Source organism: Gossypium hirsutum, chromosome D05 (genome assembly GCF_007990345.1).
Source record: "Gossypium hirsutum isolate 1008001.06 chromosome D05, Gossypium_hirsutum_v2.1, whole genome shotgun sequence".
Lineage (NCBI taxonomy): Eukaryota > Viridiplantae > Streptophyta > Magnoliopsida > Malvales > Malvaceae > Gossypium > Gossypium hirsutum.
This window is the reverse complement of record NC_053441.1, coordinates 18,175,434-18,193,769: the sequence shown is the minus strand read 5'-3', so window position 1 is coordinate 18,193,769 and position 18,336 is coordinate 18,175,434. Positions and strand designations below refer to the sequence as shown.

Genomic DNA, 18,336 nt, shown 5'->3' with positions numbered 1-18,336 from the left:
AAAAATTTGATTAAGGTGGTCAAATTTTATTACGATGGGTGACAATGGTTACAATGACCCAAAATTATTTTTTAAAATTTAACTCGAACAAATATATTCGATTCGATTCGATTCGATTTGAATTCCATCTCACTCGACTCGATTCGAGAAAACTTCAAATAAAGTTGAGATGATAAAACGAGATTCGAAAACTCGATTAACTCGAAAATTTTCGATTTGATTCGATCGAATGCTCACCCCTACCAGCAACGATCCCGATCTCAAATGTGATGATGTTTATCTTTTGTAATGGCGTGTACCTAGGATGTATTTGGGATTTTAATAAATTTGGTATATGTTATTTAGTTGAGTTTGAGTAATGTTGGTTTGGTATGTATATAAACATATGTTATGTTTGATACCATAATTTGGGTACGTTATTTTGAACCTAAAATTGTTAGGTGTTTGTGAATTTACTAATGATGTTTAGGTGGTTATAAACTACGCTAAATGGAGTAATTTTGGGTATGTTTTAAATTTTGATTTGAATGATGGATTGATATTATGTTTTGATGATATAAATGTGGTACCAATAAGGGTACATTGGTTAGGCACCTAGGATGATTGTTTTGGCACGTTTTGAGAGTGTTTAATCGTATTTTGAATAGGTTAAACGAACGGTTTTTGAGTTACTTAATACCCAAGCAAGTAGGAAATGGTAAACTTGTTGTTTAAGGCACATTTTAAGTCCACGCGGCCAGACATGTGGGCGTATGACTTGGCCATGTGAGACACACGGCTAGTACACGGGCGTGCGAGGCTATTTTTGAAGGTTACACGGCTTGGCACACGGGCGTGTGGCTTGGCCATGTGACCCAAGTCAATGAGTTACATGGGCACGGACACGGGCTAGGACACAACCGTGTGTTCCTACTTCGAATGCCCATACGGTCTTGTGACCCCTGCAGTTAAAATTTTTCTAACTTTTTCCTAAAATTTTCAAATATTCTCGATTTAGTCCCAAATCATTTCTAAAGTGATTTTTAGGCCTCGAAAGCTTGAATAAGAGATGTTATGCATGTTAATCATGAATTATATTATGATTTTTGAAATGAATGATTTAGATTACTCGGTAATGCTCTAAAACCCTATTTCGGCGATGGATACGGGTTAGGGGTGTTACAGGTTGAACTGGTGACTTAACCAATTTGACCATTGATCTGGTTTTGGAAACTTTGGTCATGTAACACCCTAATCCCGAATACAGAGTACTCGAATACTAATGCGCTACATCAGGTCACCGGAGCAACCCAGCAAAATTTTCAAATAATTTAAAACATTGAAATACATTTTATACAAGAGAAAATACCATACATGGTTATACTGAAAATAGTAATAAAGTGGTTATACAAAATATGTGGAGCTCTAATATTATCGTATATCAAAATAGTCAAAATAACAAAAATGATAAATGAGTTACAGACTTATAAAAAGAATACAAGTAAGGCCTTATGAATACAATGCCCACTAATGGATAAGGTACTGTACTCCGAATACGTGATGCTAGGAGTCTCTCATCGATGATGTTCCTCGGACACGAACAAAAGTCTACAAATTTGAACATTAAGGCAATTTGAAGGTTGAGCTTTATAGGCTCAGTGGTACACAACAAATCAACCACACTTCAAGCAATTCATAAATATAAGCATGCAAATCAAATGTATACATAGAAACATGACATGAGTATCGAATAATTAAATCATAAGTCATTAAATCTATATAACCAAATCACTTGCATATCAAACTTGTCAAACCTGTTAGATTGCACATACAACTCAAATAATCGGGTATTCGGATAGTCTCGCGCCACTCATGGCCGCTAGTCAAATAATCCCGGGTGTCCATAGGGTTATCCCGAGTGCCACTCATGGCCGCTACTTAGGTTAGAGCCCGAAGGCTAAGCACAAACAAAGCATCAAACATATAATCACAAAAATACAACCATGACATTTGAGTCTCATACTCGTTTCAACTTGCTTATCATTCCAGCTAAAATATTAACTAATGAGATGTGACACTCTACTACCTTGATATTCTGACCTTTTCTCATTCAAAAATTAAAAACTCTTAATATATAAATCTAAATCGAGCACCGTTTGTTTTAAACGAAACTAGACTTCTGTACGGTTATAGAGATATAAGGCTTACTTCCTATTTTATCTTATGAAATTTTTGGTGATTTTTCAAAGTCACTGCTAAATATGTTTTATAAAAATTTTACTGCCAGATTTTTATGACCTTTCAACACTAAAAAATTCATATATTTTAAAATTCAAATCAAAATTGATCTCTATTTATTCTAAACTAAACTAGACTGACTCGCGGTTACAATGATGTATAGATCACTTCTTAATTATTTTTATAGAATTTATGTCACATTTTTAAACATACTGTTCATATACTAATTTGTTTCTAACAGATTTCACAACTAAGTTTTTAACTTCATTTTAAATCATCCAAATATGATTTCCACCCAAAGACATATAACATGCATACATTATCAAAAAGCATCATATTTATGACTTATCAAGAAGCATAAGAGAGTTAGAGGGTACCACCTTGATGGAAGAACACTAACAAAGTTTCTTGCCTAGCTCTCTACCACTTTGCCTTTACCCTTAGCTTTAGAAGATTCACCACCATCTTTAACTAATAACCATGTAACACACAAGATTTCCCACAAAAAAATAAGAGTTGATAGGATGCAAAAATACATGCTTTAAATAAATAAATAAATAATATATGAGAAGATGGGTAGAGACTTCCTCAAACTCAAACCTTCCCAAACACCCCAAAACCTCCACCTTCATCCTTGATGAACATAGATATATATTTTTTCATGAAACTTAAAAAAAAAGCTAGATCAAGATCCTTGCCTTCTTTGAGATTTGGAGGATGAAAAATGGTGAGAACTCACTTCAAATCTTTCTCCCTGTGCATGGTTTGTTAAGGGAAATAGATGGAAAGAAAAAAAAAAAAAGGGTGATTATAATATAGGGAAAAATGGGGACAAATCCACTTTATCCCATGCCTCAATCAGCCAAGCTATCCATCTTTTTCCCATTAATTGGGAGAAGACAAAAATGGTAAAATCACAATATTAGCCAACCATCTTCACTCTACTTCACACAAGCTTCCCAACATCCTTAATTTCTTATAAAAAGGACCAAAATCCACCAAAATTAATTCTAACAAAATTCAATCCCAAAATAAATTTATCCATCGCCAACCCAGGTCAACGCTCGAACGTTGACTCGAGAATTTAGGGCCGTTACATGTTAGAACATTTCATGCTGACATATTCTAATATTAACTATACCAAAAATGTTTTATATCATACAATACTTAGGAAACAAAGTTTAACTTTTCAATGTCCAAACTACTGTACTATACTTAAAAAATTTGAGATAAAGTTAAAAAAATAGTATTTTATCAACAAAGAGGAGAGAGTTCCAGGAATATCATTTTATTTGTGGAAGATCGAGAATAATTTATCTAACATGAAAATGACCCTAACGATTTGACGACTATTTCCATTATTTAATGATTGGTTTGATGTCATGTATTCATTATGATTTTAAGAGTTGACTTTTTTTTATAATTTTTTAGAATTTATTATATTATTTTTGAATTTTATAAATTTTTATAAAATTTTAAATATGTTTTATTAATTTTATAAAAAATATATAATTTATTAGAATTCTCATAAATTTTTATAATATTTATAAGTATCATGATTTTTAAAAAATAACATTTATAAATTTATATTAATAATTTTGATGTGATTTTTATTCTATTTTTATGAAAAAATATAAGATTAAACTAAAAACTATTATATCTAATTTATCCATCTATTGCTTTTTATGGTTAACGTAATCAAAGATGTAAAGGTTTAATGGCTTTTTTAGGTTAACGATAAAATCTCAATTGGTGAATTTAGTGCGATAATTAATTGATTCTTTCTTAAAATCCTTTTTCACATATAAGTCAAAATGTAATAACGTAATGTGTAGTTTAGCTCACAACCTACGTTATTATATTAACTGTAGATATAATCTTTAAATATTATATATAAAATGAAAAAAATAAATATTGATATATTCAAAATTATGTTTTTCTATTTATGGTGTAATTTATATATACAAGTCTTGAAGACAATGCCACTCTTTTCAACGAGACTTGCTAGTGGTTGGCTGGCTGCTGGTGGTTTTTTAAAAATGTTAAAAAATTAAATGGCGGGCAACATCCGTAATCTGTCTTTGAACAGAATAATAAGCCACGTATTTTTGTCTTCGTCAAAAAGTCAATAGCTGTCTTTTGAATGCTGAAAATCTGTCGCCCTGTTTTTGTTCAGAGCATGTCTTCATTTTAAGCAATTTTCTTCCTTTGTCTGCGTAAGATTTCACAGTTTGCTTAGTTTTTCTCTTCACAGTTTGCCCCTTTATCAATCTCTCTGACACACAAAAGACATGAAATCTAACGCCTCGGAGGTTGCTCTTGATTTGTTTCCCTACCTTAAAGTCTACAAAAATGGAACGCTCGAGAGAATCGCCGGAGTCGAAGTACTTCCCCCGGGACTTGACCCTGAAACCAACGTCTTATCAAAAGACATCGTCATCGTCCCCGAAACCGGCGTCTCAGCTAGGATTTACCGCCCCAACTTAATTAGTGAAGATCGAAAGCTTCCCCTTGTAGTTTATTTTCATGGTGGAGCCTTCTGTGTAGCATCGCCAGCTTTTCCGCCCTACCATACCAGCCTCAACAAGCTCGTTGCTGAGGCTAACATCATTGCTCTTTCAGTTGATTACAGGTTGGTCCCGGAGCATCCTCTTCCTACTGCATATGAAGATTCATGGGTTGCACTTCAGTGGATTGCTTCTCACAAGGATGAAGATGGCAACCAGGAAGCTTGGATCAAGGACTATGTTGGGTTCGAACAGGTGTTTTTGGCTGGTGATAGTGCTGGGGGCAATATTGCACATCACTTGGCTTTACGAATCAAGGAATCGAATTTGGGTCAAAAGCTGAAGATTCTTGGTATCGGTATGATCCATCCTTACTTTTGGGGAACGAGCCCGATTGGACCGGAGCTTAATGATCGGTCCAGGAAAGAATTAGTGGATAAGTGGTGGTTATACGTTTGTCCCACCGACAAAGGGTGCGATGATCCGCTTATCAATCCGTTTGTGGATGGTGAGAGTGCTGATCTTGCAGGCTTGGCATGTGATAGAATCCTTATAATTGTTGCAGAGAAGGATATACTAAAGGGTAGAGGGTGGTTGTATTATGATAAATTGGTGAAATCAGGGTGGAAAGGTAAGGCAGAGATTATGGAGACGGAAGGTGAGGATCATGTGTTCCATATCTTTAATCCTGATTGTGACAACGCCAACCGCTTGACCAAGCGTTTGGCTTCTTTCTTTAACCAAGGGAAGCTTCCTTTCCAATTAAAATGTCAAAGCGAGGTGCTTGGTTAGTAAGTAAACTAAAATAAGAAGGGTGAGATTGAGATATAACCTATTGTCAACATGCGCTGCATCTGTTTGTATTTCCTTTCCATTATACAATTTGTCTTAATTGATGCACTTTTCTGAAAGTGTCGTTTCCTCCTATATGGGCCATGGCCATGGTTACACTTTTGTCTTTCCTTGTTTTCTAAGGAGAGAATTTTTCTAGATAAACAAATAAAACAAGCTAAAATGCACTAAAAAAAGCCAAAATGCAAGTTCCTACAAACTTAAACAAGCACAGAGGAAGGAGAGAAGAAGCCAGCTTCTCAGGGAGTAATTCATCTTCCTCCTCTACTGCCTTGTATTTTTATAGCAGAAATCAGCATTCCCTGCACTATCAGCCATCATTAATTTGCCTTACGGAAGACAATTTACATTAAATCGAGAACTTTGTTATTTGGAGTTTCACATTTGAACTTGTAGATCAAACATTTTAAATGCAACTTGTTTTAACAGGAGAATTCATTGCTCCCTTCCAAGCCAATGGCCTTGAAGCCCCTCAACGGCCTGTTCATTGGTTATGACGATAAGTCTATGAAAATTAAATATATTTATTATAATTTAAATATTTAAAAATATGTTAAGTTGTTTATGCTAAAAAAATTAATAAAAGAAAAAGTATACCATGATAATAAAATATTTATATAATTACTATGTAATAAAAAAAATAATTATGTTTTTAAAAATAAATATATATATGTGCACCTAAAGCATGATACTTAATCAAAATTTGAGATCCATTTCAAGCCAAATTAAATTTATATAATTATGTATGATATTGATATTATGTATGTACTTGACCTAAACACAAATTAACTTAATCCTGCGAATATTTCTAGTCAAATCTAAATTATTCATACAATAGTATTTTTAATTTAATCAACCTGTTTTAAATATGGTACAAGTTAGATTTTAATTCACACTTAGCCTTCAAGCTAATGACTAAGCTCGCACCCAAATTAATAGATAAATTGATGGATTAATACTTTTAGGGATTGAATTTGGATTTAAAATGTAGGGTATTGTTTGAGACTTAGGGTGGAATTAAATAATTAATCCTTTTATTAATGGTAAAAAATGAAATGGCGTATAACATCTGCAATCCCATTTTGAACGGGGTAGTAAGTCCAATTTTTTTAGGTTTAACTCATATGTTGCTATTAAATTATATATATTTTTCTATTTTGATAATTAAAATTTTATTCGGTTAAAAGTGGTACTTAAATTATTTATTTTTCAAGCTGAACAAATAAATTGGTAACTTAACTATGCTTTTTTCTTTTTCATTTTGGTACCTAAACATTTTTTTGACCACAAACGATACCTAAACTACTTTTTTTCCTTAAATTGGTACTTTTGTCCGTTCAATAGTCAACTAAACAATTAAGTTTATTTAAAAAATATAAACAATTAAAAGTTGGCATGTGACAAAAAAAAGTCAAAAATATTATTTGCTCTTACATATATATATATTCTTTTTATTTAAGAATCGAACCGATAATTGATTTAGTCAAATCACTAGTTCTCGGTTTGAATAATTCGTTCAATATTATCAAATCAATTATTAAAAAAAATTTATAAAAAATATTTAAAAATAGACAAATCGGTTCAGTCAGTCTGTATCGATTCAACCCCTATCTCCAACCAGCTGATTCGATCTGGTTTTGAAAACACTGATTTTAATTGATGAAATAACTTTTTTTTTATCTCATTAGGTCGAGCAAGCAGGCGGTGAAGTTTGAAAACAAATTTAATCACCAATGTCTTGACCTTAGGAGGGCGAGTTTCAAGCACTGCTGTTATTACTAGACATTAAAAAGGAAGGAAAAAAAATGAAAAATTAGAAAAAAAAAATAAAGAAAAATGCAAAAGAAAAAAAAAGGGAATAAAAGAATTTAAAATATATTTTTTAAGTTTTTATGATGTGGTAGAATATTATTGATTGTAACTCTTTTAATAGATATAATATTTTGGTGTAAAATGGGTAATAGAAGAATAGTTTAAATATCACTCGTGACAAAAAACATAATTTATATACCAATTTGTGTGTTAAGCATTTTTTGAATTAGACTTAAAGGTTTGACTATCGGATATACTAACTTGAGAAAAAATAGTTTAAGTACCATTTGTGACAAAAAAAAAAATTTAGGTAACAAGATAGAAAAAAAAAGTATAATTTGTGTATTAAGCAAATGTTTTACGTCATTGTTCAAAAGTCATAGCCGCCTGCCCGCCTCCGTTCTATTTAAAACATTTCCTCTATTTAAGCAATTTTGGTCTGCGTAAGATCTCACACACTGCTTACTTAGTTTTCCTCTTTACTGTGTCCCCCTCTCTCAATCTCTCCCTGTCCGACACACAAAAGACATGAGTTCTATCACTTCAGAAGTTGCTCTTGATTTGTTTCCCTTCCTTAAAGTGTACAAAGATGGAACCCTCAAGAGACTCGCCGGAGTCGAAGTAGTTCCCCCTGGACTTGACCCTGAAACCAACGTTTTATCAAAGGACATCCTCATCCTACCCAAAACGGGCGTCTCAGCTAGGATTTACCGCCCCAACTTGGTTACTGAACCTCAAAAGCTGCCCCTTGTAGTTTATTTTCATGGCGGAGCCTTTTGTGCAGCATCGCCTGCTTCTCTGGAGTACCATACCAGCCTCAACAAGCTCGTTGCTGAGGCTAACATCATAGCTCTTTCAGTTGACTATAGGTTAGTCCCGGAACATCCTCTTCCGACTGCATATGAAGATTCATGGGCTGCACTCCAGTGGGTGGCTTCCCACAAGGAGGAAAATGGCAACCATGAGGCTTGGATCAAGGATTATGTTGAGTTAGATGAGGTGTTTTTGACTGGTGATAGTTCTGGTGCCAATATTGCACATCATTTGGCTTTACGAATTAAGGAATCGAATTTGAGTTACAAGCTGAAAATCGCTGGTATTGGTATGATCCATCCTTACTTTTGGGGAACCAACCCGATTGGATCGGAGGTTACTGATCAGTTCAGGAAAGAATTAGTGGATAAGTGGTGGTTGTATGTTTGTCCCTCTGATAAAGGGTGCGATGATCCGCTAATCAATCCGTTTGTGGATGGATCCTCTGATCTTGCAAACTTGGCATGTGATAGAATCCTTGTTATTGTTGCAGAGAAGGATATACTAAGGGACAGAGGGAAGTTGTATTATGATAAATTGGTGAAATCTGGGTGGAAGGGAAAGGCAGAGTTTATGGAGACAGAAGGCGAGGATCATGTGTTCCATATCTTTCATCCTGATTGTGCCAAGGCCAAGAGCTTGATCCAACGTTTGGCTTCTTTCTTTAAAATGTGAAAGCCATGTGCTTGGTAGAAAAACCAAGTTAAAAAATTTGATCAACATCTACCTACTATGCCCATCATGTGGACCTCTTTACCCTGTTTTTTCTTTTGGTATTAATTGAAGCACTTTTCTGAAGATTTTTGTAGAATTTTATTTAATTGGCGTTAAGGATCCTGGACCATTGATAGTGGCCATTGTCGTGATGATGAGTTCACGACCATAATTCTATTGCTATTCGGGAAATAGGCACTTGTTAAGATTGCCCTTCAGTTTCTTTTTCTCCACCTTTTCTTTTTTAAAGGTTCTTTTATGAGATACCTTTTTCAAAATGATGTGTCTCAACACAAAACGCTGAATATAGGCATAAACACATAAACATATGCTAAAATGCTAATGAAATCTCAACACATACACAGAGTGAGGGAGGGTGAGAGAGAAGAAAGCATAAAAAATTTTAATGAATCAGCATGATAGTCTCTTTGAATCTTCACAACAATGCATGAACAGTGCACTTGACCAACAATATATGATGTCAATATAGATGCAATTCATTAACTTAAAGAAGTTAATACAGATGCTAAGAGTCTAGAACACAACAGTGTCAAGCATAGTTCCCAAAGTCTGAACTATGTTTGAGGACATCAAGTTTGAGACGTGTTCCTCTAAGTGCTTCTTGGCATCTTGTCTCCCAACATTTGCTATTGCTAGCTTCTCAGGGGGTAATTCATCTTCCTCCTGCACTGCCTTGTTGTATTTTATAGCTAAATTCAGCATTTCCTGCACGAGTCAAAACAAGCCACCATCATTATGGAAGACTATTTTCATTATAATAAGAAATTCATTATTTGGAGATCACATTTGAACTTTTGAGCAAACATTCTAAATGAAACTTCTTTAATATGGAGAAGTCATTGCAACTTGCAAGGGAATTTCAACACACTTATTAAGGGTTTTTCCTTCCCTTCCAAGTCAATGACCTTTAAGTACCTCATATCAATGAGGGACAACATAAATTCACATATTATCTTACAATTATGCAACCAACGGTTCAACACTATATACTAAGGTGATAACGTCTGCAAAAAGCCTTCACTCACCTGAACAGTCTGTTCATTGGTTTTCGAATGGGTATCAAAACGCCGAAGTGTCAGTCCATCTGTCCACTTCTTTTTATGAAGATTCAATAGCATCTTTTCCTCAAGTTCATTCTTTCTGTAGTTAATGGCTATAGAGTAGTAGTGTCTATTTAGTCCATGGATCAAGGCCTGGCAGTGAAACACAATAAGATGAGATCAGCTCCCATAACAAAGCAGCCATTAGGAAAAATTCACACAGTATTCTTTCAGCACTGACTTGGATAGATGGCTTATTAAGATGCCCTAGATTTGAAGTTGTCTGACGTGGTTCTTGGCCAAGCATCATGGTTTGTGGATTGATCAAACGGAATGCATCAATTACCACCTTCCCCTTAACACTCTGAATTGGGTCCACCACCACTGCTACAGCCCTTTGATTCAAAGCTTCAAAACTCTGCAAGCGGTGGCAGATATTAGAAACAGATAGGCCACCTTTCATTGACACAACAGTAACAAAAAACAATATAACCATTGAAATGGTCTTCACTTGAAAAGATTGAAACGGAAAAAATAAGCCAAATGACATAGGATAGGAAAAAAGCAAGTACCAAAACTTATTTGGCCTTGAATATGCACTAGTATAATATTTAATAACCTACATTGATAATTTGAGCCATTACAATATTTATCAACTCTTATATACTCAAAATATCTTTGACACATTTTACATATATTTCTGGGAAGGGGGTGACAGAGAGGGGGGTTACAAAACAATATAACCATTGAAATGGTCTTCGCTTGAAAAGATTGAAACGGTAAAAATAAGCCAAACGACATAGGATAGGAAAAAAGCAAGTACCAAAACTTATTTGGCCTTGAATATGCACTAGTATAATATTTAATAACCTACATTGATAATTCGAGCCATTACAATATTTATTAACTCTTATATACTCAAAATATCTTTGACACATTTTACATACATTTCTGGGAAGGGGGTGACAGAGGGGGGTTACAAAGCCATGAATTGCAATAAATATAATGCAGTGTCCGAAATGATACATTAAGAACAGAGTTGTATACTAAGTATTAACACTAAGTGGAGACATTAAAGCCTATGACAGACAAGAAAATCTTCTACACCATAGCTAGTCAACAAACATGTGTATGGTGGAGCACTATGCAAAAGAGGTTAATTATGACCTGCTGTGTGTTTATGTCGACACCAGAAAGCCAGCAGCCGAATCCTGGATGTGAATGGTACCAACCCACAACCATCTCTGGCCTGCAACAACAAGCATAAAGATCAGCAGTCAATCAAGAGAAATAAGTGATAAAGGAGTACAAAGCAACCTTGCAAAGTTAATACTGGCCCAAAACTGTTATAAGTTCATATGAATAAGACTAGATACTAGAGTAGATAAAACCTTCCAGTTTGTTTGAGCATGTCAAGCATATTCGTTTGGAAAACATGATCCACAGCTTCGACACTAACACCGGTACCACTCTGTGGCATTGCAAAGACATCCACGACACGCACAGTGTACTCATCAACAAACTCTCCCAACATCAAACCCATAACTTCCATGGGAACTCCAGCTCTTCCTATAAAATGTTCAAATCAACCAAACAAAGAAACACAATTACAACATTCCACTGCAAAAGTTAAACTCTTTAGCCCTAAAATAGAGCGAAATAGCTCACGGTTCTCATAGATAAGTAGATGAATAAGAAAAATAGCATTTATGATTTAATAAAGAAAACCCTAAACCGCAAAATCAAAGCAGTGTGATTTTTTAAACAAAGGCGAAACCCTAGTAGTGAAGTAAATAAAAATAAAAATAATAAAAAGATAAAGAATTTCATATAAGCAAATGAGAGGGTGAGGGAAAAATACCATGCTTGAGCATTTTGAGGAGGGCGAGAGAGGAGATATAGACCTGCTCCGAAGAATCAAGGGTCGGGGAATCCGGCGGCGGATGACCCAAAGCGCCGCCAGCACCGGCGAACATCCTTTGCAAACGGTCCAATCCTGACATTGTCGATCGGAGTTTTCAGAAAACTTTTCTTTGGTAGCAAGACAAATGAAAGCTTGGTGGGATGTGAAGGCTTGATATATATTTCATATGTAGAACAAACTATTTCGGTCCAGTCCGGTCTACATAACTTAAAGGGCCTAAGACAAGATATCTGGTCTGGAAATATTTGATGGTCCAATGCTTAATGGGCTTATTTGTTTTTAATGTTCGGCTCGACCGAACTTAATCACAGCCACCCTGCCTAACCATAACTATCAACACGTGATTTTCTTTCTTCTATTATTTAACAAAAAAACAAAAATTTGAAGATGACTTAATAGTAAACAAAGGTTTGCTCAATATATTCTCTTATAAAAAAATTCAAAACGAAGACTCACTTTCTTGGAAGTTTGTATATTAACACAAAAATATAAGTAAAAATTGACCCAAAAAGAAAAAAGTATACGTGCAGAATTCACCAATATTGAAGCTTGTTTTATTTGTGAAACATATCTAATTGACCAATATTTTATTTTATAAATATATATTTTGGTATTTAATTATTTTTGTTGAATTAATACGTAAATTTTTTTGTCCAATTAGATATCTATATTTGGCTTATTGATTTAAATTGGTATTTGAGCTTATTTTTTTTATCCGAATTAATATTTACGATAAATGACTTGTTTAAACCAATTTAAACTAAGAAGCCAAGTTCATGTATCAATTTGAATCAAAATGTCAAGTTCCGTTACTTTATAGGATAAAAAAATTTTAAGTACCAAATTAAATCTTGAACCCAAGTTTGAGTACCTAATTTAACAAAAACAAAAAGTTAATTACTAATTTGATACAATAAATCAAGTTTAGGTTCCAAAATATATAGGTATACCTTTTCCTTTTTACCCAACTTTTTTTTCTTTCTAAAATTATTTGATTAATTTATTCTCTATAGTGCAGGAACCTTTTATAAGACGTCCTTCAGGCAAAAGTCTCCAGAAGAGAAATAAACTTTCAACAATATATAATTATTATATATCCATTATCAAATTTTGGCTTCAAACTAAAATCCAGTTGACCAAACTTTTTTCTACGTTAGACTAACAATAAACTCAAATTCAAATAACAACATTTATGAAATATCATTTTTATAGTTTGGATTACAATCAACCTTGAGCCGTCTATAATAATCTAGTTGTCCGCTAAGATAACTGTTATACACATTTTTGTCTTGCTTTTAATTTTTAAATTAAACAATTATAATATATTAAATTTTGAGATTTAAATAATATATTTAATATAATTTACATGTAATTATATTTATTAATATTATTTTCATTCATAATTTTTTATGTAAATTGAAATCATTTCTTACTTAAATTTTGTAATTTTTATTTCACTTAAGAATAGATTTGATACAAAAGATTCTTATAAAAAAATAATTTAGTAAATAGTGTAATACATAATTATAAAAAGTAAAAGTAAAAGTAAAAGTAAAAATAAAACATAAAATTTAATTTTACTAAGCTTGTCCCTTATTTTGAAATGATAACATGAGCCAGTAATCAAGCTCGGCCCTCGGATTGTCAGGAGGTACGGCCGCTCATGTTCCAAGGTTGAAAGGGGTGCAAAATGTTGTTTTTTAATTTTCAAAGAGTCTCAAATTTTATATTTTTTAGCTTTTAAAGACCCAAAATTTTTTTTACCAACTTTTAAAGGATTTTAAAAAAATCCTTTAACTTTTAAAAATTTAAATCCCATTTTATTGTTATGCCTAATATCCTAAAAATATCGAAAATAGGGCTGCCAGTAGTTATAAAATTAGAAGAATTTTGCAGTTTAGGTTAGCCACATTCCTATAACATCATTACATGATGATTTCAGATCTGCAAGTTTGATACTTTGACAACCTCTTCTTCTTTTTTTCTTTTTAGTTAATTTACATTTTTTTGGGATTATTTTACCTTTGTTTATCCAATTTTCTAAAGTCAATTTTATTCATGAGGAATGTAGTTCCTAATTATTCTTGAAAACCTATTGTTTGGCATATCCTTCTAATTCAATGATATGTATCCACTATCCACATACATATAATGTGCTTTTGCAGACATTTTCTATAAACTTAATTTGTTTTTTTGTGGACAAAGTTATTAAAAAAGGGAGTTAAACCTTAATTTTAAAAGGGTACATAATCATTAAGTCAATTAATCTTATGTAAGTACCGGAAGAAAAATAAGGATCAATTGTATGAAAAAATTTATCGCGGATCTTAAGATCAAATATTGGGAGACTAATAAAATAATAGAAAAATTAGGAGTTTAGTAAGATTTAAAAAAAAATTAAAGTTTAATTAAAATTTGTGAGATTAAAGAGATTTTTTAAAAAATTTAAGAAAATTTAATTAAAATATTTAAAAAAATTAAAAGGTATAATGAAAATTTAAAAAAATTAAAATTTTGCAAAAAATTTTGGGTACAAGGCCACTAAGCCACCGTAACAGTCCCCTCTGGAAACTATCTACCTATATATGACATAAACTGAAATAGAAAATCATAAAAATGCCAATGAAAATGGAATATGTCAAACTTGAGCAACGATCTCAAGTCTATAAATAGCAGCTCTTGCATTCCTCAAAGAGTACAGAAATCAAACACAACATATATCATATTATCACCTCATTGCTCTCTCTCTCTCTCTCTCTCTATATATATATATATATCTTAGTTAAGGCCATCAAAGAAATAATACAAGCTCCTCTTTCTCCCTTGACTAAATGAAACATCAACTTCCCACCTACGGTGAAATAATCACCATCCTTAGCATTGATGGAGGTGGGATTAGAGGGATCATACCAGGAACCATACTTGCTTTTCTTGAGGCTCAACTTCAGGTACAAAATATATGCTTTAATTCTTCCATATTTGGTTTTCGATAAGATGAGCCATGTTCCTATTTGAACTTCTAAAGTGGCAATTTATGAACATTACTGCATGTAGGTACGCATGCATTTCATAGTGAGAAACTGCTGATGATTTGCCATTTCTTTTTACTAGAGACAGTGTAGCTGGCTAGCTATGTAGATAAATGCATTTTTGACCCTTTTTATCTATTAATAAGACCTGTTGATTGTAATAGTTGTTTGTTTTACGTTTGGTTATTTACAGAAACTGGATGGTGAGGAGGCGAGACTTGCTGACTATTTTGATATCATTGCTGGGACTAGTACCGGCGGCCTAGTGACTGCCATGATAACAGCCCCGAACGAGAAGAATCGTCCTCTTTTTGCTGCAAAAGATATAAAGGACTTTTATCTTGGACACTGTCCTAAAATTTTCCCCCAAGACACGTAATATTCATGTATAGGCTATATAGAAGCAAAATTGCAATTAAAGTAGTATTTTCTCATTTAATGTATTTACGTGACTCTTTTCGTTGGTAATGTCAGATCGCCATTTGCAGCTGCTGCAAGTTTGATGAAAACTATGGCAGGGCCGAAATATGATGGTAAATATCTGCATAAGCTCTTAAGAGAAAAGTTGGGAGATGCAAGATTGAGCCAGACACTGACCAACGTTGTGATCCCAACTTTTGACATCAAGCAACTCCAGCCAAAAATCTTCTCCACCTATGAGGTACATTTAGCTTATTTGTAGTCTGAAATGAAGGGAGAGTAAGAAATGCAAAGGTTCATTATTGAGTTGTTTCTCTAATCTCTGGTCCTTCATAATTAGCTGAAGATTAACCCTTGGAAAGATGCTTTGCTCTCGGATATATGCATTGGAACCTCCGCAGCTCCAACTTACCTACCAGCTCACTATTTTAAAACCGAAGATTCTAATGGTGTAGCGAAAGAATTCCATCTCATTGATGGTGCTGTTGCTGCAAACGATCCGGTACTCATTAATATTTGTATAATATATTTTTATTCGTCTCTTTTATGAAATGAGATTTGTATTACAAGTAATCCTATAATTAAATGAAATCAATAACATGCATGTTTACTAATCCTTCCAGGCTTTAGTTGCTGTAAGCGAAATGACCAAAGAAATCGTTCGCAGAGCCCCTAAATACTTTCCAATAAAACCAACAGACTATTCTAAGTTCGTGGTTATATCTTTGGGCACTGGTTCAGCCAAATCGGAAGGGAAGTTTGATTCAGAGAACTCTGCCAAATGGGGAATTTTGGGATGGTTGAGTAGTGAAAACTCTTCTCCGTTGGTCGATGTTTTCACCCAAGCAAGCAGCGACATGGCTGAATATCACCTTGCCGCTGTTTTCCAAGCCTTTCAATCTGAAAATAGTTATCTCCGTATCCAGGTATATATAGTTATATACATATATATAATCCGTTTACATGTTTTGACTCGGAAAAACTAGATTTAACTCATTATTTAAGAACAAAAGCAGGACGATACACTAGAGGGTCCACTTGCATCTGTGGATATTTCTACTAAAGAAAACTTGGAGAATCTTGTGAAAGTTGGAGAAGATTTATTGAAAAAACCAGTTTCAAGGGTGAACTTGGAGACTGGTAAATTTGAGCCCTGTAACCAGGGAACAAATGAAGAGGCTCTCATAAGGTATTTACTGCTATAATTTTCGAATTTTCTGCATCATATTATCTGATTTTCATACCAATCTTATGCATTATCTTTACCTTCAGAATGGCTAAAGTGCTATCCAAGGAGAAGCGGCTTCGTGACATGAAAGCACCACGTGGAACAACTGCCACAAAATTAAGAAATGCATCAAATTGTTAAACTGCACATTTAGTTACCATTTAGTCAATTGCATATAAATCAGGTGGACTCGCCAGCCTTGAAAATCCCGACTTTGTCCTTCAAAATATTGCTGTTTTCTTTGAATATTTGTGTATCTTTTTTGGCCAAAGCTGTTTTCTTTGAATATAAAAGTTGCAAAATTTGCTTCTTTCTTTTATATACACAACTATATATTATAATTCTTTGATACCTGTTGAAATAGAGCCAATTCCAGGCCCTCCCTTGGGCCGACTTGAAAAGCAAGATATGCTCGAGTTCAACAGTTCGTTCCTGTCGGTCCAATTTTTTAATGACTCGAGTAATTGAAGTCAATTTAATCCGAGTCTCTAATTCAAAATCTAAAAAAGTTCGACTTTATAAATTATCATAATAAATATTAATAATTAATGCAATTTTATAATATTACTTAAAATAAAAATAGATGATAATTCTTTATTTTTTGAAAATGTATTCATAAGTCTTGCATATTTATATTAAAAATTTATTAATAGGAAAAGTAATTAATAACAAATTTTTATGTTAATTTATAAAGTGAAATAAATTTTTAAATGTATTAATTTAATATAAATTATTTTTATGACTATAATTTTATATGTGTAATAAATATATAACTAATAATTATTACCATCTATAAAATTAAACTTTAATGATAATATGCTAATATATTATATAACTATTACCGAAACCAATCACCTTACTTCACCTTAAACCGATATACTAAATTTGTATATTACTAATACATAAAATAATAATATAATGCATGTAATTAATAATATAATATAATATATAACTATTACTAAAAATATTAACACGTATATAACTATTATTTTTATATAGATTATAATAAAAGATATAAAATTACATGATATTGTAATGTTTAATTATCGATACATATATATATATAAACCATTAATATATTTTATGATATGATATAATATTATATAATATAGTAATAGGGCTAACTTTCAAATGTACGAAAAATATAGAGACTTAAAGCATATTTTAACTACTATAACAATAAACAATAATATACAATAATAAGTAATATATAGTGTACTACTATTATATATAACTATTATTATAATATAGATTATAATAAAAAATATAGTATTACATGATATTATAATATTAATCATTTATGCATATATATATATACATATATATAAAATATTAATATATGATATGATATAGCATTATATAATATAGTAGGAAGGCTAACTTTCAAATGCATAAAAAGCATAGAAACTTAGAGCAAATTTTAACCACTATAATAATAAACAATAATATATAATAATATGTAATATATAATGTATTAATATTATATATAAATATTATTATATTATAGATTATAATAAAAAGATAGAAAATTACATAATGTTTTAATGTTCAATCATTGATGCATGTATAAAATTATTAATATATTATATTCTATATGATATAGCATTATATATATATAATATAGTAGGAGGGTTAACTTTTAAATGTACAAAAAGTATAGGGACTTGGAGCATATTTCAACCTTGTGTAATAATAAACAATAATGTATAATAATTTATATATAATATACTACTATTATATATAACTATTATTATATTAT

At 32.3% G+C, this 18,336-nt stretch overlaps 4 protein-coding genes across 4 annotated transcripts; 3 read left to right on the top strand and 1 right to left on the bottom strand.

Annotated features, from left to right (window-relative positions):
* The first annotated feature begins 4,169 nt into the window (after positions 1-4,169).
* On the top strand, positions 4,170-5,651 carry LOC107905554 (probable carboxylesterase 2). The gene has a single exon (XM_016832225.2). It carries the CDS (start codon positions 4,509-4,511, stop codon positions 5,514-5,516), a length of 1,008 nt encoding a protein of 335 aa, XP_016687714.1. The 5' UTR covers positions 4,170-4,508; the 3' UTR covers positions 5,517-5,651.
* Positions 5,652-7,822: 2,171 nt separating this feature from the next.
* LOC107905552 (probable carboxylesterase 2) lies at positions 7,823-8,999 on the top strand. Its single transcript, XM_016832223.2, has one exon. The coding sequence runs from the start codon at positions 7,917-7,919 to the stop codon at positions 8,874-8,876; it is 960 nt and encodes a 319-aa protein (XP_016687712.1). The 5' UTR covers positions 7,823-7,916; the 3' UTR covers positions 8,877-8,999.
* Positions 9,000-9,297: 298 nt separating this feature from the next.
* LOC107905553 (26S proteasome non-ATPase regulatory subunit 14 homolog) lies at positions 9,298-12,075 on the bottom strand. Its single transcript, XM_016832224.2, has 6 exons — positions 11,838-12,075; positions 11,368-11,545; positions 11,144-11,225; positions 10,218-10,394; positions 9,962-10,129; positions 9,298-9,641 (listed from the first exon to the last, which is right to left on the bottom strand). Exons 1-6 carry the CDS (start codon positions 11,977-11,979, stop codon positions 9,450-9,452), a joined length of 939 nt encoding a protein of 312 aa, XP_016687713.1. The 5' UTR covers positions 11,980-12,075; the 3' UTR covers positions 9,298-9,449.
* Positions 12,076-14,623: 2,548 nt separating this feature from the next.
* On the top strand, positions 14,624-16,883 carry LOC107902652 (patatin-like protein 2). The gene is made up of 7 exons (XM_016828790.2): positions 14,624-14,848; positions 15,123-15,304; positions 15,404-15,590; positions 15,690-15,851; positions 15,973-16,275; positions 16,366-16,538; positions 16,622-16,883. Exons 1-7 carry the CDS (start codon positions 14,732-14,734, stop codon positions 16,716-16,718), a joined length of 1,221 nt encoding a protein of 406 aa, XP_016684279.1. The 5' UTR covers positions 14,624-14,731; the 3' UTR covers positions 16,719-16,883.
* The last annotated feature ends 1,453 nt before the right edge of the window (positions 16,884-18,336 follow it).

Excerpts from the sequence above, each read along its gene's own strand:
- LOC107905554 (XM_016832225.2), top strand. The coding sequence starts at position 4,509 with ATGAAATCTAACGCCTCGGAGGTTGCTCTTGATTTGTTTCCCTACCTT.
- LOC107905552 (XM_016832223.2), top strand. The coding sequence starts at position 7,917 with ATGAGTTCTATCACTTCAGAAGTTGCTCTTGATTTGTTTCCCTTCCTT.
- LOC107905553 (XM_016832224.2), bottom strand. The coding sequence starts at position 11,979 with ATGTCAGGATTGGACCGTTTGCAAAGGATGTTCGCCGGTGCTGGCGGC. Across the intron at positions 10,395-11,143 it reads TCGACATAAACACACAGCAG|AGTTTTGAAGCTTTGAATCA; the intron begins GTCATAATTAAC and ends CACCGCTTGCAG. Across the intron at positions 9,642-9,961 it reads CCAATGAACAGACTGTTCAG|GAAATGCTGAATTTAGCTAT; the intron begins GTGAGTGAAGGC and ends TGACTCGTGCAG.
- LOC107902652 (XM_016828790.2), top strand. The coding sequence starts at position 14,732 with ATGAAACATCAACTTCCCACCTACGGTGAAATAATCACCATCCTTAGC. Across the intron at positions 15,591-15,689 it reads AAATCTTCTCCACCTATGAG|CTGAAGATTAACCCTTGGAA; the intron begins GTACATTTAGCT and ends CTTCATAATTAG. Across the intron at positions 16,539-16,621 it reads AATGAAGAGGCTCTCATAAG|AATGGCTAAAGTGCTATCCA; the intron begins GTATTTACTGCT and ends CTTTACCTTCAG.